This window comes from Laccaria bicolor, genomic scaffold, assembly GCF_000143565.1.
Source record: "Laccaria bicolor S238N-H82 LACBIscaffold_19 genomic scaffold, whole genome shotgun sequence".
In the NCBI taxonomy this organism is placed as follows: Eukaryota; Fungi; Basidiomycota; class Agaricomycetes; order Agaricales; family Hydnangiaceae; genus Laccaria; species Laccaria bicolor.
This window is the reverse complement of record NW_001889890.1, coordinates 134,739-156,336: the sequence shown is the minus strand read 5'-3', so window position 1 is coordinate 156,336 and position 21,598 is coordinate 134,739. Positions and strand designations below refer to the sequence as shown.

At 45.3% G+C, this 21,598-nt stretch overlaps 10 protein-coding genes across 10 annotated transcripts; 3 read left to right on the top strand and 7 right to left on the bottom strand.

Annotated features, from left to right (window-relative positions):
• Nucleotides 1–369: 369 nt before the first annotated feature.
• On the bottom strand, nucleotides 370–883 carry LACBIDRAFT_300299 (uncharacterized protein; the record flags this gene model as incomplete). The annotated part of the gene is made up of 2 exons (XM_001882970.1): nucleotides 370–775; nucleotides 864–883. The coding sequence occupies 2 exons, from the start codon at nucleotides 881–883 to the stop codon at nucleotides 568–570; spliced, it is 228 nt and encodes a 75-aa protein (XP_001883005.1). The 3' UTR covers nucleotides 370–567.
• Nucleotides 884–4,986: 4,103 nt separating this feature from the next.
• Nucleotides 4,987–5,564, bottom strand: LACBIDRAFT_300297 (uncharacterized protein; the record flags this gene model as incomplete). The annotated part of the gene is made up of 4 exons (XM_001882969.1): nucleotides 4,987–5,272; nucleotides 5,319–5,336; nucleotides 5,391–5,494; nucleotides 5,544–5,564. The coding sequence occupies 4 exons, from the start codon at nucleotides 5,562–5,564 to the stop codon at nucleotides 4,987–4,989; spliced, it is 429 nt and encodes a 142-aa protein (XP_001883004.1).
• Nucleotides 5,565–6,311: 747 nt separating this feature from the next.
• On the bottom strand, nucleotides 6,312–6,819 carry LACBIDRAFT_300296 (uncharacterized protein; the record flags this gene model as incomplete). Its single annotated transcript, XM_001882968.1, has 2 exons — nucleotides 6,612–6,819; nucleotides 6,312–6,559 (listed from the first exon to the last, which is right to left on the bottom strand). The coding sequence occupies exon 2, from the start codon at nucleotides 6,516–6,518 to the stop codon at nucleotides 6,312–6,314; it is 207 nt and encodes a 68-aa protein (XP_001883003.1). The 5' UTR covers nucleotides 6,519–6,559; nucleotides 6,612–6,819.
• A 958-nt stretch (nucleotides 6,820–7,777) lies between these two features.
• LACBIDRAFT_294675 (uncharacterized protein) lies at nucleotides 7,778–9,394 on the top strand (the record flags this gene model as incomplete). Its single annotated transcript, XM_001883086.1, has 4 exons — nucleotides 7,778–7,951; nucleotides 8,000–8,081; nucleotides 8,123–8,298; nucleotides 8,349–9,394. 4 exons carry the CDS (start codon nucleotides 7,778–7,780, stop codon nucleotides 9,303–9,305), a joined length of 1,389 nt encoding a protein of 462 aa, XP_001883121.1. The 3' UTR covers nucleotides 9,306–9,394.
• Nucleotides 9,395–9,492: 98 nt separating this feature from the next.
• On the top strand, nucleotides 9,493–9,720 carry LACBIDRAFT_300294 (uncharacterized protein; the record flags this gene model as incomplete). Its single annotated transcript, XM_001883085.1, has 1 exon — nucleotides 9,493–9,720. One exon carries the CDS (start codon nucleotides 9,493–9,495, stop codon nucleotides 9,718–9,720), a length of 228 nt encoding a protein of 75 aa, XP_001883120.1.
• Nucleotides 9,721–9,764: 44 nt separating this feature from the next.
• LACBIDRAFT_300293 (uncharacterized protein) lies at nucleotides 9,765–10,157 on the bottom strand (the record flags this gene model as incomplete). Its single annotated transcript, XM_001882967.1, has 2 exons — nucleotides 9,765–9,950; nucleotides 10,041–10,157. The coding sequence occupies 2 exons, from the start codon at nucleotides 10,155–10,157 to the stop codon at nucleotides 9,765–9,767; spliced, it is 303 nt and encodes a 100-aa protein (XP_001883002.1).
• Nucleotides 10,158–10,318: 161 nt separating this feature from the next.
• On the bottom strand, nucleotides 10,319–10,552 carry LACBIDRAFT_300292 (uncharacterized protein; the record flags this gene model as incomplete). Its single annotated transcript, XM_001882966.1, has 1 exon — nucleotides 10,319–10,552. One exon carries the CDS (start codon nucleotides 10,550–10,552, stop codon nucleotides 10,319–10,321), a length of 234 nt encoding a protein of 77 aa, XP_001883001.1.
• Nucleotides 10,553–11,048: 496 nt separating this feature from the next.
• Nucleotides 11,049–12,185, bottom strand: LACBIDRAFT_144317 (uncharacterized protein; the record flags this gene model as incomplete). The annotated part of the gene is made up of 5 exons (XM_001882965.1): nucleotides 11,049–11,122; nucleotides 11,171–11,255; nucleotides 11,317–11,595; nucleotides 11,648–12,011; nucleotides 12,067–12,185. Coding segments are annotated over 5 exons (921 nt in total), but the record flags the coding sequence as incomplete, so codon positions are not given.
• A 1,186-nt stretch (nucleotides 12,186–13,371) lies between these two features.
• Nucleotides 13,372–13,554, top strand: LACBIDRAFT_300290 (uncharacterized protein; the record flags this gene model as incomplete). The annotated part of the gene is made up of 1 exon (XM_001883084.1): nucleotides 13,372–13,554. One exon carries the CDS (start codon nucleotides 13,372–13,374, stop codon nucleotides 13,552–13,554), a length of 183 nt encoding a protein of 60 aa, XP_001883119.1.
• A 4,032-nt stretch (nucleotides 13,555–17,586) lies between these two features.
• LACBIDRAFT_328916 (uncharacterized protein) lies at nucleotides 17,587–18,509 on the bottom strand (the record flags this gene model as incomplete). The annotated part of the gene is made up of 4 exons (XM_001882964.1): nucleotides 17,587–17,721; nucleotides 17,860–17,976; nucleotides 18,251–18,280; nucleotides 18,309–18,509. The coding sequence occupies 4 exons, from the start codon at nucleotides 18,507–18,509 to the stop codon at nucleotides 17,587–17,589; spliced, it is 483 nt and encodes a 160-aa protein (XP_001882999.1).
• Nucleotides 18,510–21,598: the final 3,089 nt, after the last annotated feature.

Below are 21,598 nucleotides of genomic sequence, written 5' to 3'. Positions count from 1 at the left end.
CAAATGAACCCATTGCTGAGTAGTGTTTAAAGGTTCAGTCCATAGGACCGCAAAAAACCGGTGGACCGAACTGAACTGGACCATGGTCTGGTCTTTTTTTCGGTTGCAGTTGCCCCAATTTGGGGTTGGTCCGGTTGCCGGTTGCCTCATTTCGAAAATCTTTTAAAACCGTTCAAAAATCGTTCAAGACCGGTTTTAATCAGTTGCAACCGGTTAAACGGTCACGTGCGTTACATCACCTTGTAACCACGTTTATTGCCTTTTATTGGGTTTTTGTTTCATCAAAAACGGTTAAGAATTGAGAAAGATATAACCAAATCCATATTTTACCCGAGTCTCTAGGAGATATAATTCGGTTTCAGTCATAGCTATGTCAAATCTTCATTAAATCTCTTGAAAATTGGTAGAATGACGGGTATTTATATGCTTTACTATTTTATATAACCTGTTTATTTTTCAGAGTAATAATGGTTGAGATACAAATGGTTTATATTGGTATAATAAATTATACGCAAAAAAACCGGTCTGGATCGGTCTGAACCGGTATCATGGACCGCAAAAGACCGGTCATAGGTGGTTCGGTTCGGTTCCCTCAATATCTGGGTTGGTCCTGGACCGGTTGCGGTCCACGGTTGCGCGTTTTCGGGGCAAAAAACCGGACTGAACTGAACCTTTAAACACTATTGCTGAGCCACAGGCCTTCGACAAAATCACTGAGAATGGTGCATTTCTAAAATAAGGCGGCTTCCATTTTGGGATTAGAGTTTGAGTTGAACTGTGTGAAATGGCAGGTAAATAAAGAATAACAAATCCTGGAGGGCATTGAATCGACTGGGAGAGAATATTCTCATGAGAATAATCACCTGATGACCCTGATACACATTGCACAGGGATGACCGTGAAAGTGCAAAACACACAAACAAGGATCAAGCACGTCAGGAAAACCCTAAACACCTAAACACTCACACACACACACACACACACACACTATCACAATCTCAGTGCACAAGTTCAAGGGCCTTTGGTATTGAGAAATACCACTTTTGTCTTCTTAGGTTAAGTCTCAAGAGATTTCGTTCAAAATTGGTTTTCATTATAAAGTGTGGTTTAGAATAGTTCAATAGAACAAAGTATGTCTTTTCTGGGAACTTGGTCTCTTAAATGCAAAGTTCTTTGATCACAGTTTCTTTTATTAACACAAAACACGACTTCAATTGACTTTTATGACTCCCGTGAGTTTTTATTATGTCACTACACTCCAAAACTAAGGGTACAAGTATGCTGTCTCATCTAAATGATACTGTGTTCTTAAAACCTCTTATTCAAAAGTCTCCAAGTAAGTTGACTCCCAAGCACACTGGCTTTGTTCACACTGTACTTTTCTGACCACAAAGAAATCTCCTTTAATTGATTACAACTGTCCACCTCCTAAGTTCCTACTTGGAGTGCAACTAGCTGGTCAATGGCGGGGCGATTGCTTGCCTTTTGACCTGCCAGTGTGCTCCTTATATACTCCAGGAACCCCTATCTATGTTTTACATGTGTTTTAATGCAGGATACTTCAGTCTGAATTACAAATATGAATTTCAAAGAACGTGTGGTATATTTTGTAGTCTATCTCTGTGAACACTGCAGATTTTGTAGTGTCGTGTCTTTCATTTTCAAATGCATCAGTGTTTGATGTGTACGTGGAGTTAGCTGATGTAGCTATTCTTAGCTTGGCATGATCTCATGTGTTTCTTTTCTATGGCCCGGTTACCAGTTTGACAGATGGCATCATCTAATGATTAATGTTTCCTGATGTGTTGATGTGCATGCATACGTGTTTACCAATAGTCTTCAGTCTCCCATTGTTTCCGAGTTTTTAATTAAAATGCCTTGTCTTGGCTCGTCTTTTCTAGTGTTTAAAGGTTCAGTTCAGTCCGGTTTTTTGCCCCGAAAACGCGCAACCGTGGACCGCAACCGGTCCAGGACCGACCCAGATATTTAGGGAACCGAACCGAACCACCTAGGACCGGTCTTTTGCGGTCCATGATACTGGTTCAGACCGATCCAGACCGGTTTTTTTGCATATAATTTATTATACCAATATAAACCATTTGTATCTCAACCATTATTACTCTGAAAAATAAACGGGTTATATAAAATAGTAAAGCATATAAATACCCGTCATTCTACCAATTTTCAAGAGATTTAATGAAGATTTGACATAGCTATGACTGAAACCGAATTACATCTCATAGAGACTCAGGTAAAATATGGATTTGGTTATATCTTTCTCAATTCTTAACCGTTTTTGACGAAACAAAAACCCAATAAAAGGCAATAAACGTGGTTACAAGGGTATGTAACGCACGTGACCGTTTAACCGGTTGCAACCGATTAAAACCGGTCTTTGAACGGTTTTAAAAGATTTTCGAAATGAGGCAACCGGCAACCGGACCAACCCCAAATTGGGACAACTGCAACCGAAAAAAAGACCGGTCCATGGTCCGGTTCAGTTTGGTCCACCGGTTTTTTGCAGTCCTATGGACTGAACCTTTAAACACTAGTCTTTTCATTACGGAAGTCGGGAGACACTCCAAAGGTGCTTTCAAATGTCTTTCTTAATTGTCAGGGGGTTCTTATTATATTTCATATAATAGAATGTGTCTTTTTCCCATGTTTGTACTTGTGACATTCAGACACATCAGTCTTTGATGTGTACGCGGGAATCGCCGTACATGTCTTTCTGAATGGCCGCGAGCCACGCTAAGTCTTCATGCATTTATTACTTAGGCATAGTTTAGTCTTTCAATGTTTCAGACATGCCGTTTAAGCGTCTATGTCGTCTTTTCTGTATTTCTTGTATAAGCATGAGTTTCCACAATAAATCCATTATGTGTTTCTAAACCCTTTGGTAGTAATGCAATTCTTCTCCCTGTGTTGGGTGTTTACTCTAGAACTTCTTTGTGCTCTATTTCATGGTAGGTGAATCTTAGATAGGATCCAAGTATAATGTCACAACACATACTGCTGCCAGTTCCAAAGCCTTTGTCCTATTTTCAGATTCCACACATTTGCACTTTTAGTCAACTGAGCCGGGTATGCACATTGACTCTTTGTATCATTGCAATTGTATGTAGTGTATTTATTAGAGATGACCTTTATTGGTAAAATCATTAAAATCGAATTTTATACGAGTAAAATGGTTTCATCTGTATCAACCCGCAATTGGCCAGTTGTGGAAGTTGTTGTTCAATACTAGTAAACAAACTCAGTAGTTCACCCTCTGTACCCCGGGGGAAGAAGCTTGAAACTAATGAAAATGTATTTTACGCAACTAAGCATAGTTTTAAGTCAATCTATATTAAAATTACAAGTGTCAGTGTCTTGAGGAACAGAAAAATGTGAAACTTCAGAAGAGAACCTTGATCAAGGTGTCACTTACTGTGACAAACATGTTTTTTGTCTCAGTGAACAACATGGTTATAATCTGAGGCAGGAGAGGATGTTATTTCTAGGTAGTTGAGGACTGGGCAGCTGGCCATCGTCGAATTGGATGGTCAGCCACGTCGATCAAGGTCTCCCAGAATATTTGAAAGCACATCTACAGTGATCTACTCATAACACAAAAGAAAGATCCTCCCATCCCTGTCCAAAAGAATAACTGCTCCCTGACTCTGATCAAGATTAATCATCTCAACTGCACTCAAATTCAACTCCTCAGGAACCTCCAGCGTGCATGTCCAAAATCAACAGCCACCAATGGTCTAGGCCAATCAGGTGTCCCTCTATCCCCATATACTTCTTCAGAGATCACGTTGAACACGCGGACCACTTCGAATGGCATGCTGCCATACCAGAGGTGCATCAGTCCGTCGTCTTGCGCTATTTGCATGGGGGTACTCAATGATGTAGTAGATGTGGATATGGATGTGATGGGGGGCTGAGGTTGGGATCCGGAAGAGGAGGAAGAGGAAGGGCGAAGAGGAGGAGGGGTCACACCATTCACCTCAAACCCAGGAGCAGTCCATACAAATTGTCGTTATCCCAGTCAACATGATTGACTAGCACCCAAAAATTATGTTGCGCAAGCACAAAGTGCAGACGATGGCTCACTTGGTCGTGTTCTGTTAATAAGACAACCTTACGCGTGGGATGTTCAGTAGGCTGGGCCACCATTGTTGGACAAAGTGCACACTTTTGGGGTACCAGGGTGGAAGGGGGATTGGGTTGGGGTTCTGGGTGGATGGTGTTGTCGTGTCATCGATTGGGTTCGTGGACGTGGTAGGGGTCGCTACTCATACCTGTGCTTCACTACTGATCACTACTGAATGGAGTTTAAAAGAATCACATGACCTTCCAATTTGGGATGCCGATGCCCAGCAAATGATGCTCCTCTTCTTTTGCTCCTTCGTTCAACGCAATATCTGAAGCTTGTATATATTAGTTTGAATGTACTTTTATTTTATTTTTCAGTGCCAAATTGCTGTCTAGCATTGAAAATACTTGAAAATCTTACAAAAGAATTTGAAAAGAATAATGGAGGAGCCTGAAAATACAGATATGAAATTGCAAGCTTTGTAGTACTGAATGTTAGGGAAGGGATAGTAGGAACAGGAAGAGGAAATTTATATGTTTTAATATTGAATTGATGTAACATACTTGAGTAGCAAGGTAACCAGAAAGAATGGTGGGCAGAGCGACATGGCACGCCTACTCACGTTCACGCATGGCTTGCAGAAACAGTCAGCCACGGATCTGAGGCGTTGGACTGGAAAGGGGAGAGAGGGTAGGGGCACGGTCGTGCGTGTCTGAATATGCAGGTTAGGGGAGCTGTGGGTGGTGGCTGAGGCATTAGCATTGGAATGAAAAGGGGGGAGAAGGCAGAAATATGGTTGTTCGTGTCCGAATTTGGTGGTGGTTGAGATATTGGTGAGGACGGTGGGGACGAGGACCTAGCAGCGGATGGTGCACACAAATGACAGCTACTTGGGCCTGTGTTTATGCCCACCCAGTGACTCCTGCCTCGCTGTGATGGAGCCCGGAACAGGGGAGGGGGAATGGTGATGGCGAATAGAGAGGCACGACGGCCACTGTTTCGTTCAATGGGACAAGTAGGGGTGGGAGAGGCCGTGAATCTGAGAGAAGAGAGGGGCAGAGCGCCAGCATGCTCGCAATGTGGAGATGAGGAGGGGCGCAGTATGTGGTTGTTCGGTAGCGTGAAATTGTACTTTGAGGTCTGAGATGGTCCATGAGGTGATTTGGGGGTGGGGAGAGCCAAGAAGAGCTGTGTGTGGTGAGGTTAATCAGAAGTGGCGGTCAGTCGGACTGACCACCGCCTTGGTTGTTTACTGCAGTGAATTCATCATATTGAGCAATAAAATGAAAAAAAACACATTACTTACCTTTGATACCTGGTTCCTTCGCTGATTTGGAGAGACTTGGAGTGGTGATGTTGGACGAGAGTGAGCAAGTGATGAAACGAGCATCCGTGTGATTCACAAATTATCTAAGCGCTACACATGTGATTCAGTAGTGATTCAGTAGTGAAAACTGACCTGTATTGTCCAATATGCCATGGAAAGGCATAGAAATTTGTATATTTGCTTATATATACATCTAAATTATAGCTGAATTTTTTTAGTGCGAGGGAGCCACTGGAAGGTACCACACGAAGTAGTGAACTCACTAGTGAATATTTATTAGGTTCACTACTGCCGTGGCTATGCTGATGCCAAATAGAACCAACCATTCGTTTCACCGTCGGAGTTCGCACAAGCTAACCAGCTCGTGAAGGCTGCTTGAATATCAGCTCAAACCATACCTTGGTCAGCCAAATCCCTCCCTTTTTCTTCCCTTTTTTTTCCCTTCCTTCTTTATTTTTTATCATTTATTTAAAATTTTGGACACAGGTATGAGTAGGGAGCCCATGGTACACCGCCAAATGACAGGCATGTGAGGAAAACCTGAGAGTCAAACCCTGTGTGGCATGTTTTCCCACCTGTCAGGCAATAATGATCCGAGTCCACACCAGGATCGAAACCGACTAATAGCAGGGTGTGCCCAGGTTGATCTTGGCACTACCTGTCTGGGGCAGCTAGGGACCAGCTGGCAGCCCAGCCTACGTAAATTCACTATATTTTCAATATTTCTCCCTGGCCATATTTGTACTAGGTGTTCATGTTCTTATTTAGTCCATAAAATACAAGGGGCAAGGAGGAGGATGACGTTGGCCACATTTTCATAAGCAAGGATTATAAACAGGCTGCATAGTACAAAGGTATAGGGTGTATGGAAGGATGTGAGAAATGAGGCAGCTCCAATTACTACCTGTGTCTGCTCTTCCGTTCAAAAAACATTCCCCCACCCGACCACCCTTTGCGCTGTCTGCCGAATGTGCAACCACAAACAAGGCGCATCAAAGCGGAGCCTCTGGCTCGTTGAATAAGAGGAGGGTAGCGGAGGGCGGATACCACATTGAGACGTTGTCTGGAGAGCCAAGCTTGGGTTTGATGATGGTGATAGGCGTGCATCTACTGCGGCTGCCGCTACGTGGCGCAATGTGAAAGTGAACCTGTCCGGGAGAGTCAGTATTAGCAAGTGGCCACTTGTCGGGGAGGAACTACAAAGGGGCAATGGGCAGGAACAAAAGCCCAGAACAGTGACAGGTGGCGACCGCGCACAGACGCACGGGTGGGTAACAAGGACAACCAACAGAACAACATGAGGAGGATTACATGGGGCGCAGACCACTTGGTAGTGGAACACAGATGAAAACAAGAAATAATGAGGGGAGCAAGCAAGCAACTGGGCGAGAGACGGTTGTGGTGGAGAGGAAGGTGAGTTTGGTTCTGGTTGAAGTTTGGAAATAACCAAACATAGGGCAGAGTTTAAACGACTTGGGGAAATTTTGGAGAGTTTCTCGCACGGGCCTTTTCATGTTGAGCTCAGGATTCCGTGTCTTTTCTACCTGTAAGAACTTGGAAGTGCTCAATGTATCATTTTATTATCTTACTATGAATAATTTGTATCTCAAGTACATCATTTCGTCGCCCGAAGAAAATTGGCGGTACAGGTCTTCCTGAGCAGAGTTAAAAACCTGTGGGTCAGGTGTCGAGCTGCTGGCTCTAACATTTACGCCCCAAGCTCCGACACACCTGCCCTCCATGCCGGGGCGACCTCCATCAGTAATCTGTCAAGCGGAGATTCATGCCAGATGCCATCAGCATTTCGAACAAATGGTGGTGTAGTGTGTATGTAGTGTGGGTTATTTGGCATTGGAGCCTTCGGGGTAAGCCGTGGTTCTCAGATTCTCGCGGCCCCAGCGGGTTCATCGAGTTTAGAATTATTGTTTACAGTAGTCTAATCGGGCGCACGGGTGCCTGGGGACGCAACATCTCCTCTCCCCGAGATACTCCTGGTTTCTGAAACCAGCGATCCAGTGTGAGCGAGTCACACACCTGAGACCCCTCAGGTATATCAGGTGCAAGAGTGGAGTTGAGCAATCCTCCCTCTCACCTCGACCACCCTACCAGGCAGCGGTAACATTTACATTCACCCACCCACCTACTCCCTCAATTCCTTGTATCTACACGTAGACAGCCACCGAGGCTACAAAATAGATTTCGCGGGTTCCCGAGGCGCAGTTTCACGCGCCGGAGGAACCCTGTTTTGCCTAGCTTACGCCTCATCATTCAAACTTACGGACCTTCAATCACCTTCGAACGATTAGACGTTCTGCAACTCCTGTTATTGTGACTGCTGTAACGTGACGGCTTTGAATCTCTCCCCCATGTCAGCAGACGATAAACCATCAGTCCGAACGACTACCCACGCGTACTCTCAAAAGGAGCTTTGTGCTATGACTGCTTTTTACGGCGGCAAAAAATGTATACTTGAATGGCGGACAGGCAGCGTGGATTGGTGCCACATGCTTGATGCGGCCCTAGAACCCTCCAACGAACGTGTGAGTTAATCTCTTATTCTGTATGATGGTGCTGAACATACATATTAGCTTCAACAAATGCTGCAACGTCAACTTCGTACGAATCGCTATCCCGCGCATGCCGCTGAAGTGCGGGAGAACATTGTTCCACGTATATCCTTATTTCTTTCAAATAGGTTGATTTCTGACTAGGCCAAGTCTTAGTCAACTACCACCGCGATATGGATGCGCGGCCGCCGCGAGGAACGCTCTTTCTTCATGAGGACCTAGTGGCTCGCACTCTTGCCTATGAGAGGGATTTACATGACTGGAGGGTGGCAGAGTTAGATGCTGGGCGGGGTGATCCTGGCAGACCCCAGTATGAACATGTGAGTGGTCGTCTTTATTCATTCGGTATCGTGCCTCATCAGAACTTCAGGTATTTGGTGATGGACTAATTACAGAACATCGCTGGCACGCGGCAACCAGCTCTGCGGGCTGCAACAGGCTCGGGACTGACGGTATCTTCAAATCATTCTACATGCGGGACTGTCCTGGCATCGATGACCCATCCAGTCAGAACCCATTCCCAATCATCAATACCCTCCTTTCCATACCCTTCTCGCTTATACATAACCTTACTCGCTTGTGCGGAATGGTGCCACCCACTCTCTACCAACAGCAGCTGATCATCATGGGAGTCGAAATAATGAAGTTGTGGTGGTGGGATCCGTCGCCCGATCAGATCAAAAAATCCGAGGGGATTACAAACCAGCATGACGACGCTCGAAGCCCCCAACCCCATCCTATACATCATCCTTCCCGCCATGGTACCAAGTTCTCCATGAACGAAATCATAGTGCATTCCGGCATTCAAACCACACACTCTTCCAACCAGAATATGCACACCTTCGAGCTTCCCTCAGGCCAGATATTACTGGGAACAACCACTTCCTTCTCCCGGGACGGAGACGAGCTGCTTCTCACAGCTGGGGATGAAGGGTTAGCGGAGATGGGGGATGTGCATGCTGACAAGGGAATCGTGACTGGTGCCATGACTATGAGCTTACCAGTAATGTACGAGGCTTCGGATCTTCAGAGCATCGAAGGGACGGAGACTTCCGACGACATTGATGCTATGGAGGACGGAGATGAACAACCTCCAACTCGCCTCTCATCTCCAGACATATTGTCATGGTGCGAACAGGTTGCCGAATCCGCGCCGGAACCCCTCCCTCGAATCCCTTTAATCCCTGGTTCCTTCAAGAGGGGTGCTATCGGTGGCATGAGCACCAATGACGTCTTGATGATCAAAGGACTCATTGATCCACTACAGTACATTGAATTTTTCGATCTAAGTTTGTTCTCTTCTCATTTTGCACATACTTCGGTCTAGATCATCATAGTTCTCGGACATTAGAGGAGAGTAAGCTATTTGTATTCTCTGTGTCATTACCATACCAACTGCATTTTTATTGGACTTCCAACATGACTACTAAGCCTCCAACATGTCACTATTTAGCTTTGCTCCGGTGATACAAGGGTAGGACAAGCTCCGATCTGTGCTAGTATCGACCTTGGTCATGTTGAGGGTAAAAGGTGATGAATTACATGGTATACGCAAGAGAGGAAGCGTAGAGAAACCGAAACCACAAGAAAAACTTGCAATCCTGGACTCTCATAATCTATGGGAACATCCTTCCGTTCCAGCCAAGCCGCATCCTAACTTCCCAGATCCACTCCCTTCTCAGTCCAGCCGTCGCCTAAAGGGCAGCTCCTTCCGCTCAACGCTCTCACCGGCAAAGTCATAAGCGCTGAATAAAAGATTGCGCACCACGACGAAATCCTCCCCCTGCTAACCGATGACATCAATCGAGGGAAGCGCCGTAGCCACATTCCGCGCCCTCGAGATCCGCACATCTTTTTCTACCCGAAAGTCCTTTTCACACATGAGATTAGGCTTCGGCCGCCGTTTGTGCGCGCAGCGAAGGTGGAAGAAAGAGAGGGCGGGAAACTTAGCAAAGGTTGGCGCGTATTCGTTCTGCGGAGACACAAGGTCAACACGTGAAGCTTTAGATAAGAGAAGTCAACGCAACAGAGGTTTTTATGCGATGAGGGTCGAGAGGCTCACGGCGATCATCTCTTCTGGTATTGTGTTTGCGACTGAGGAGAGTGCCGTCTGAGTCAAGTTGGCGATGCGTATCCCTAGCGCCCGTAGTTTGGGTAAGTCAGGGAGGACCCCATGCATCAACTTCCGCGGGCATTCGCCCAAATCAAGCCTGCGTTACGCAACAATTGTGTGGACTGCCAGCACTAGTAGAGGCCGGTGTCATTTTCATGTCCCACCAGCACGAACCTAAAAGCATCCAAGTGCGGCAGGAAAGTATGTTTCAATCGATAACATAGTCGTTATTGAACACCACCTCCGAGTATAAGGTGCTTCAGCGTGTTTTCATTCTGCTCAAGCACCGTTCGCACCATGTCGGCGAATCCATCGTCGTCCTCGGCCCGGAGGGTTAACTTGCGCAAATCGCGAAAGGCGGACGCTCCGACGGCGTCAAAGTTCCATCCGCTACATGTCTGCTCGCATCCCGCGATATCCGATCCATTCAAATTCGCGCAAGGCTTTGAACTCTGGTGCATGCCCACCGGCTGCAAAGTAATTTGGTGCGGGCGTATTAGGGAGCATAATTGAGGCTGGCGGAGTGGCTGACTACTGTGGGGGTGTCATCGACCCTATCATCCCCATCCCCATGTTCCTAGCCCCGTTGTGCGCCACTGGCGTAGGAGCGTAGGTTTGAGGTTGAGGTTGCATGAACATTGGCATTCCCACACCCATCGGTGTTGGTATGCCCATCGGTGGTGGTATACTCATTGGCGGTGTTATGCCCATTGGAGTTGGAACGCCCATTGACCTTCCCATCACGTTGACAGAAATCATAGGTGTATTCGTCGAGAACGGTGATATCAGCGACGGCGCTTGACCTGTCGGCACTGGTGCAGATGGCGTCGAAAAGAGCCCAGCCAACTCGTTACCACCCGGTGCCGTCGTAGTTGGTAAGGCTTCGTCGTCCAGGTCGATCAATGATAGGCCCTGCGGGTTTGATAGCTCGGTTGGGATAGGATTCGACGCGACCGTGAAATCGCCCTTCTTGAATGCCTCATACCGTGTGATGACAGAGTTGATTTGGTCATTGATTTGAAGGAAGGTATCTTTGCAAAGTATTAGAATCGTGGGGGGAAGTCGCTCAAAATACGCACCCAGTGATTCTGGATCATCCGTTTCCGCGTCTGATCTCCACTTTTGCAACTTCGGTCGAGCGGCCACCAATATTTGAGAGACTTGCTAGAAACGCAGGAGAGTAAGTCTTGCGAGGGAAAAATGGGAATAAAGATGAAATATTTACATGATACGCATCACCTTCCACGAAACGCTCCCCTCTCGTTGAGTCCACATTATCCAGCATCTCGTTCAACAAAATGACCTTCTGCTCCAGCTTATTGAGGTCCGTGAGCGCCTGTGATCGGTAATCCGGCTTCGCGTCTGGATTGGCTCCCGCAAGTGACTTCATCAGTTCCTGCGCAGCCGCCAGATCCCTCGGGGTGCCACGTCGAATGAGCTCCTGCAGTTTAGCTGATTGGGCTTCCCGGTCTTCCTCTTCCAACTCTTCCGCCGATTTGAGATTCTAAAAATGAGACAATAAACGAGAGCTCCTATGCATGCCTTGAGATACGCACGGAAGCAGACGCCAGTGAAGGCTGTCGCGGCAAGTCTCGAAACCGATAACCCTTGAACGTTAGAAGACGGTGCATATCTCTGATATTCCCCAGATCCTCCTTCCACCTCGATTCCGTGCAGATCGTCTCCTTCCACGTGTTGATGAGCTCAAGAATTCTGGACATGACCGGACCAGGGAAGGGTGGCGGTCTCTCAGGAAAGCGGCGGACAAGCTCATTGAGAAATTCCTTGGTGGATATTTGTAGATGGAACGGGTATCCACATGATTGAACGAGGGTATCGAGTAGCGCCAGGGCAAGGATGGCGATGTGGGGGTTGCGGTGGTTTGCGAGGCGAGCGATACTCATGGCAGCATCTCGTGGACTTTGTCGAGGGGTAGATAAGTAGATATTCAGAAGATATATGTATGAAAGCGCACTTGTTGGCCTTTTTCGTATTGATGAACTCTGCGACCTCAAGATGTAGCGCGTAATTGGGTTCGTGCAAAGAGGGCTCACAGGCCCGTGTGATAAGGACCTCGATAGGAGACACCTTCGTCCAACTGACGCCCGTCGGACTCTGCAACATCGTGAAGGTAGTCGATCAAGTGTAGAACGGCGACGACAAAGGGTATTTCAGATTTTAGTACGTGGAAGAGATCGTTCGACACAGCCACTGACTACATCTATGATTTGGAGAAAAGAAAATCAGTCTGGCACAGGATAAAAACAGGATCTTTGCTAAGTTAGTAAGTAGTCCTCAAGCTTGGGTTACTTATTAAACATGTAGGGGAAGATTGAATTTACGAACGGAAACGCTGTATGAAAGCGGAGATGAGGAAGGATTGGTAAAATCCATCACCGACTCAAGCAATTTAGCGTTCAATAATCACAAAACCTTGAGGCGCAGCGAGGATTCGATTCGAATTGATTGCAAATTCAAACGCTCAAGCTTCTCAGGTTTACACCTCATAGTCGAAGCAAAGCGGTGTAGTCTTCCGCTCGAAACATAATCTTTGCACTTTCACTTGAGCTTGCGAGGGGCAGCTTTAGAAGAGGGTCATAAGGTAGAAATATCGGACCGTTACAATCAGGACTTTACAAGTTGAACAAGAGTAAGAATTTGTCGATCTCGCAGTTTAATCGTTAGGTTGAAAGGTTCCAGTTACCACCGACTGACAAGTGGGCAGGGGGTCAAGTTGGTGGAGCGACAAAGTTCATGCCCAGTCAAAAATGACTCGGGTTGTTCCGAGGTACTTACTTCTGATTGCCTAGAATTGAAGCAATGTAAGGTGTCGTTTTATCGACAGAATTCTATACAAATAGATTTGAGTTCGATCCAATTCGATATTACACTATGTAAGCCATGTACTCAGTGCGGTTTTTAGTGTGGGTCAGCCTTGCAAATCGCCTGAAATATATCTAACTCGATTGATGCTCACACAAGCCATGCAAATCGACCATAGTTACCAAGGGGGGAGCGGGATTTGAATTTGCCATATGGGGCCGGTTAGTTAGTCCGGCCGCCAGACCGTTAAATTTTTTTAATTTTAAGTACCAATTTCAGGTAATTTATGGACCGGATGAGCTTAGATTAGCCTGACTGGTGCGCTCTCTGACGCGTTTGACGAGCTCTCCTCACTTACCCGTTCCATTTTCCTTCCAATGATGGAGACACGCTTGACACGAACGACGCAGTTGTTCCAGCTGTCATCGTGCAAGAGGTCGGGCTACCTGCAGATGAGATGCTTGATGTGACCGATGCAGTTGTTTCAGCCGTCGTCGCACAAAAAGTTGGCCTACGTGCAGATGAGCTAGAAGCCATCAACACAGGAACCGACAGTGGGAATGGGCATGGAACTCACGGATTTGCTACAGATCTCAACATACCCACTGCCTCTGCAAACTCCGACCTGGGAAGCCTATGAGAAGGTTTTAGGAACACCAGTAAACGAAAGCTTGTGAGAGAGTGTGATTGCGGCGAGAGTATAGACGAAGTTGAGGCCGACGACGAAAGCAGGATGATTATCTGCGGCTGTGAGACATTGTGGGTAAGTCATTTCTTTTCGTGTCATTTTCTGCCTACTATTCACCACTAATTATGCAGTACCATCTTTCGTGTGTTGGACTGGATCGTGGTATCAATGACTGGGTTTGTGACCCATGCAAGAGTGTAGAAAAAAGCAGAGGAAGGGGCGGCAAACGAAGGCACACAGTGTAGGCAGCTGACACAACACCCAAACGACACGTTTTGGTACCTATTTATAGACTTTACCTATATATGGTAATTTATTCGCACACTGGTTAGTTAGTCCTGCCATAGTGGCCTTGCAAAAAAAATCAGCATGATATATTAAATTAAAATTGTGTACCCCCCTTGATAGTTACTGTGACTCTGCCTGATCGGAGTTAATTTTGACAGGGGTTCATGATGCACAGTCCATAATCCTTTATTATAACGAGTCGACTGGATACTGTGCAGAAGTAGAAATCTTGTGCGGGACCACAAAAGATTGACCTGGTTAAGTATAGCTATGCATTCTCCTTCGATTCCATCTGCTTGATTTGGAGTGGCCATCAGACCAATTAAAATGTTATGGCCGTAGCACCATTGTTGACAGATGTTCTTGTTGCATAAACACAAATGATGGAGTCTATTCAAGCTGGATAGCCCGGGAAAAGATGCAGTTCGTACCCTTGGCCTAGCCCAGTTAGAAGTTGGGCCCAATTCGAGCATGTAAAAGGCCATTTTGTCTTCGGACGAGTTTTTCTCTGAAGCGACGCCAATTGGTACATCACCAGAGGATGGCCACCACGACGAGGGTGATGAAAAAATGGCATGTCCAGAAAATGTGGGGTAGTTGAGGGTGTGCTTCAGTGTGGGCTGTGAGGCACCGAAGGAGCAGCCCTTGAGGTCACCGTCACACCTTTCAACGGGGTCTTTCCGAAAAATTGGTATCTCCCACATCGTAATGTCAATGGAGCTCAGAATAATCAGGTAACGGTCCATCAAAGATAGCTAAAAGTGTAAAATGGCCGGTTGAGTCTATGTGTTGGGGACAAGGGGGATTGAATGCACTGCTTGTATCATCTCAACTGGAGGTTTCCAAGTGATGGAGTTGTTAGTAGCCAAATTCCAAAGGACAACCTGGTCCATCTCATTTAAGAATGCGAAAAGGCCACCAGAGTTGGAATTTAGGTCAATGTTTCCATTTATGTTTAACTCTCCTTTGCATGTAAATTGTGGATACGGCCCTGACTGTGGGTAGATCTCGTATATCACCACTGTGGTATCAGATAAACTTGCGGAGTGATTGAGAATCAAGCTACGCAAAGGAGAAGCCAGCACTCACGGGTGCAAGCCATGGCGGTATGTGGATAATAAAAGTCCATTCCCATCAGCAGTCGGGCAGGTATCCATCATGACAAGCCCACTATCACGAAGCAAGGCGACGGGCAGCCAAGTCATTGGCGCTCTGGTTCCGACATTTCCAAGGTCCCACAAAGCGATGTTACCATCTACAGCCGACTTGGTGAACAGGAAACGACCACCTGGAACGAGATACAGTTGATTGCAGAGATAAGGCTGTGCTCCAGAGCCCAACAGCCGGAAAGGAAGTATCCTCTTGGGCTCCAGCTTTGCCTCGTCACACGAGTCATTGCTCAACGATCTACAAGCAGAGAAGGAGATAAGGCCGCATGCTCTAGTTCTTTGACAGTCATATTTTCAAAAGGAAAGCTAGGCATAAAGGTCCCGTGGTCGATACAAACGTGCTGCAGTGTGGCAAGCCACATGGTGCGCTGTTGAGAGGCTAAATGAAACAATTTGCAGGTCTATTTCGAGCTCAGAGGTCAGTGACTTGATATACAGAGAGATCGGCTTCACCATTCTCAACGAAACAATGTCGCCAGGGTCGAGGAAGCTCTGGATGAGAAATTGAAGGTCGAGCGGGAGTAAATCCATCGTCTGGAGATTTTGACACATACACTTCAAAAAGTTGAAGGTTGTGAGCAGGTTAAAACTTGTGGAATGCAGTGATGAAATGGAAGTCCAACTGCTTGGAGCTCAAAGCTTGTCGGTTGTACTTGATCAAGCGGTGGATAATACAGTAACACCTGAATAAAGTTTAAGGGGCAAGCGAGTCGCACTTTCAGTTGTCAAGCTTGCAGTTTGTTTTTGGTTGTTTTTGCCCACCAACAAGCTTGCAAACAAGTCGATTTCTACGCACTTAGTAATGATGTACGACGATCTAATATATAAAGAGAGGACGGTTGACAGTTATTACATAATAGATCATGTAAGCAGCCTCTTTGTCTTTTACTGAGCTGCGTCAGCGGTGTTTCCCAGGAATGTCACATGGTGTGACCACAACCACAGAACATTGCTCCCAACCACATTCTGTAATAGTAAATTTTGTATACCACTTCAGGCCTGACGCTTCTGAGTGACAGAAGGCCTCAGAGGCCAATTCTTTTGATGGTGGTAATTGGCCTCTGGGGTTATTTCCGATCTATCACTGCGCTTCCAAATCCAAATTTGGTTGCTTCTTTTACTAACGTCTAAAAATAGCTCGAGCGTCAAGGTGTCAGGCTGCTAGTCGTGACTGAAGCGCTAGCACTCTAGGCATTGCCGTGACTGCCAACAGCCAGGATCCCGCGCCCATTCCTCCCGCTCGCTTTGTGCACCTCCTGTCAGGAATTGTTGGTACCTTTACTTGACCTCTACCATCCTCATGAACCAACTATGTAGGATCCGGACTAGAAGAATTTTTTTGCATCAGAACCTCCTCAAAAACCGTTGCTGGGACTGGCATGGCCCCATTTCTCATCCCCCCCCCTGGCTCAATCTATAACACATGGATCACATACCCAAACTATGATTACAGTCAATCTGTCCTCCGCCGTTGTCAGTAATCGATTCAATCACCCAATGTTTAGGAAATTTATAAAAATTTGTTATATTCCGGTGTTTGTTGTGCCTCGTTAGCAGCCCTCATCGGAAAATGAGGAGCTTTGAAAGTATTGTTTCTTAAGTGTAGTAGAAAGAATTTTCAGCATTTGAGAGTGCCCTCCCCATGCTCGATGAATGATTCTGAATGCAACTCGTGACGTGTCCTCTTAGGCAGCTGGGGTCCAGAGTATGCTACCCAACATCCTATAATATTTAGCAACCATGATCACAGTTATAGGCAGGCAGAATCAATTGTGATTATGTTGGTTCAAGCGGATGCTGAAACAGAGAGGGGACGGAAAAGAGAGGAATAATGGGGTGGGGTTAGTTGCGGAATGACTCCTCCTGATTACGATTTCTGATTCCCCCTCCAATCCGTACTTCTCCAAATGTCTTTGTACATTCTAAATGAAAGGCTGTAGTGTGTTACAACATCTCTTATTTGTGTATTTCAAGTTTCACCCAAAACGAGAAAATTATGAATATTGGCTGTAATGTAGCTCAAAGTATGAAGAATAACTCTACCGAATTGATTTTGGGATGGCGTGAGGAAAAAAGTGCAAGCAAGTCAAATCGTAACTTTTTCCGGAGTAAAGGTCAGACAAGCCAGAGCCATCAGAGGCTGCCAAAGATTATCGTTTCAAGGATAGTAGAGACGCTTTCGTCCTACAACGGCTAGACTTTCAAAAGAATCAGCCCAAATTAAAGTGAACACAACTCTAGAGGTCAATCCTATATTTCTACAAGGCTAATATTATTGAATGGCGCTCCAGGTAGAATGAATGGCTTTGATGTTTGTTTTTCTTCGCACGTTGAAGTCTCCGCTTCGTCATCTCTTCAATTTTTCATTTCACTCTCAGTTGGATGAAACAGGAATACAATGAGTATCACAGTGTAAAAGTGTTGTAGTGATGTCTACCTCAAATCTATATATTCTCAAGGAGAGGGCTTGGAACGGGGGGGAAGTTATAGAAAGAAATATGGCACTAGGAGCTTTCAGTCGTGAACTTCAACCTTTCCTGTGAATTCCTCCCATGAGGGATGCAACATAGATCCGTAAAACATGACCGATGGAGAGGAATAATGGGTTATGATTCACATAGAGGGTAGGGACAAAGGTAGGAATCGGGAAATGATCCTGATACTACAGGAAGGAGTGCGCACTAAAATGAAAGCTGATGATTCAGATCAATGGCAAACAATACTAAGACTAGAGGTACTCAAAAAGCCTTCTCATAAACTGTCTCAGCACACGGTATTCCGATGTGATTCAGCTGCTTACATGGGGGCGATCGCGATGGGCAAATATATGGATGGGTGTGTATTGAGCCGTCGTTCCAATCGTAATTCGGCTTGTAGAAGTGTCATTGATCTGTAATAGTAAAACAACCCATAAATACTGTGTAATGGGAGACTCAGAATAGAGAAATAGAGGGGAAGTTGAAGAAAATAGATCAGTCGATCCAGACGATCTTTAGTACGAAGGTGTGGGTTGCCTCCTGAAGTTTTGTGAGATGAATCAGGTACTTACCTGCCCGATTATTCAAGAGTGATTAGACTGGGCTCATTTCGTTGGCTCTTTCCAAGTGTTCATGGATGTAGGCCATCGTCGAGTGCGTAGCGCCAGTAGACGCTCACGGGATGCAAATGGGACGCGCTATGTTGACACACACCTGGTACGTGTCTCCTAGAGACCGGTGATCCTGATAAATGCATTGAATCGGTACCTACCTTACTACCCAGACCATAATCATTTCCGCTGCCCTTTCGACAGCATTCAACATACATAGGTGACCAGGTCCGCACTGTTGTCATTGGGCGCATCGGGCAATTGGACAGTGGATCTTGCCATCTGTTGAGCTCTGTGTGAAGAGAACCGACGAGGCTAGTATCGTGGATGGATGACAACTGAAATGGAGCATCGAAAGACATCGTGGTCAGTGAGAGGAACGAGCAGATCTGTCAGCGATCTTGATTTGATGGGAGTATTAATAGCCATCAGCACCATCAGCGCTCAGGAAGACCCCCTCGCAGGCCAATTACCCCCAGACAAATAATTGGCCTCTGAGGGCCCAGAAGCACGTAGAGGTCTAGGCCTGAGGTGTTGTATACAGTCATCCACCCCTTAATGATACACCACCCCCATTTGATACACTTTTGACTAGCAAATATCTCGCTCAATACTAGACCGACTTTTACGAAACAAGTTGTAACAAGTAGTACAAACTCATATCTACCACCGTACATAATTTGGATGCAATTGAGGCAGAATTGGCAAAGCTGTGGAGCATACAAAATGGACTGTTTTTCAGAAATAGCCAAATACAAGTCACACCCCTCAATGATACACCTACAATCTTAGTTTTTCTCTGTGAAATGTGGGTCAAACATTCTGAAATTTGGTATGGTCATAGAAGGGCATTTATCTGAGAATTTCATGTAGTTTTTGTAGAGAAAGGTTGTGCTCAAATCTGTTGAAGCTAATTTCTCATTTTGGGTGTATCATTAGCAGGTGGATGACTGTAGTGCTGCATGAATTTTTTGTGAGTGTTTTTGTGGTCACAGCAGCCTCAATTTCGCTTTTTCTGTACTATTTTTTACCCCCCACTTCCCTATATCCATTGATGGTGTATATTTCTCCTACTTTGAGATCTATGCAAATTAAATTTCAGGTGGATTTTAGTTGCTCAACAGATTTTCATCAGTGGCCTACTGAACTGTAATTTATGATGCATGGTATGGTACTGTGTAAGCCATAGCCAAGGGTTGAAAAATCAAAAAATATGGCCAGCTTTGTACTGCTGACTGCAGTTACAGTACACAATGTAGGACTATATAGGTGTGGATTTACATGTAACTTTGATGATTTGGATTAGAATAAAACTTTGAATGAGGGCAGTTTAACTTTGATGATTAAGATAAAATGTATGTGTCAGAACGGGGACTGAACATATGCACTGGGAGGTCTAGGGGGCTTGCCCTGACAAGCTGGCCAAGTGCAGCCATTGCCACTGCAGGTTAAAGTGTATTTTTGAAAATTTAAATGAAGTGTAAGTACCAAAACAGGGATTAGTATAACTTTGAGAAACATGTACACCACAGTTATTAGATTTTTATGAGATAGTCCAAGGGTCTTCCCTTTGGCAAGCTGGCCAAGTGCAGTGAGTGCCAAACCATAGGTGCAGGTCAGAGCATAATTTAAATAATTTAAATTTGATGAGATGTCAGTACCAAAACAGAGATTTAAAATGTGCACCAGAACTGGTGATACGCATTGCACGGGGATGACCGTGAAAGTGCAAAACACGCAAACAAGGATCAAGCGCATCGGGAAAACCCTAAACACCTAAACACTCACACACACACACACACACACACACACACTATCACAATCTCAGTGCACGAGTTCGAGGGCCTTTGGTATTAAGAAATACCACTTTTGTCTTCTTAGGTTTAAGTCTCAAGAGATTTCGTCTCAAAACGGGTTTTTATTATAAGGTGTGGTTTAGAATAGTTCAATAGAACAAAGTATGTCTTTCTGGGAACTTGGTCTCTTAAATGCAAAGTTCTTTGATCACAGTTTCTTTTATTAACACAAAACACGACTTCAATTGACTTTTATGACTCCCGTGAGTTTTTATTATGTCACTACGCTCCAAAACCAAGGGTACGAGTACGCTGTCTCGTCTAAATGATACTGTGTTTTTAAAACTTCTTATTCAAAAGTCTCCAAGTAAGTTGACTCCCAAGCACGCTGGCTTCGTTCACACTGTACTTTTCTGACCACGAAGAAATCTCCTTTAATTGATTACAACTGTCCACCTCCTAAGTTCCTACTTGGAGTGCAACTAGCTGGTCAACGGGGGGCGATTGCTTGCCTTTTGACCTGCCAGCGCACTCCTTATATACTCCAGGAACCCCTATCTACGTTTTACATGTGTTTTAATGCGGGATACTTCGGTCCGAATTACAAATATGAAATTTAATGAACGTGTGGTATATTTTGTAGTCTATCTCTGTGAACACTACAGATTTTGTAGTGTCGCGTCTTTCATTTTCAAACGCATCAGTGTTTGATGCGTACGCGGAGTTAGCTGACGTAGCTATTCTTAGCTTGGCATGATCTCGCGTGTTTCTTTCTATGGCCCAGTTTACTGGTTTGACAGATGACATCACAAAATGATTAACGTTTCCTGATGCATTGATGCGCATGTGTACGCGTTTACCAATAGTCTTCGGCCTTCCATTGCTTCCGAGTTTTTAATTAAAATGCCTTGTCTTGGCTCGTCTTTTCATTACGGAGGTCGGGAGACACTCCGAAGGTGTTTTCAAATGTCTTTCTTAATTGTCAGGGGGTTCTTATTATATTTCATATAATAGAATGTGTCTTTTTCTCATGTTTGTACTTGTGACGTTCAGACGCATCAGTCTTTGATGCGTACGCGGGAACTGCCGTACATGACTTTCTGAATGGCCGTGAGCCACGCTAAGTCTTCATACGTTTACTACCTAGGTGTAGTTTAGTCTTTCAATGTTTCAGACATGCCGTTTAAGCGTCTATGTTGTCTTTTCTGTATTTCTTGTATAAGCATGAGTTTTCACAATAAATCCATTATGTGTTTCTAAACCCTTTGGTAGTAATGCAATTCTTCTCCCTGCGTTGGGTGTTTACTCTAGAACCTCTTCGTGCTCTATTTCATGGTAGGTGAATCTTAGATAGGATTCAAGTATAATGTCACGACGTGTACTGCTGCCAGTTCCAAAGCCTTGTCCTATTTTCAGATTCCACACATTTGCATTTTTAGTCAACTGCGCCGGGTATGCGCATTGACTCTTTGTATCATTGCAATTGTATGTAGTGTATTTATTAGAGATGACCTTTATCGGTAAAATCATTAAAATTGAATTTTATATGGGTGAAATGGTTTCATCTGTATCACTGGAATAAAGATATGTACTGGGGGGACAGCTTGCCTCTGGCAGGCATGGCCAAGCGAAGTGAGTGCTGTGTCCAGGTCTAA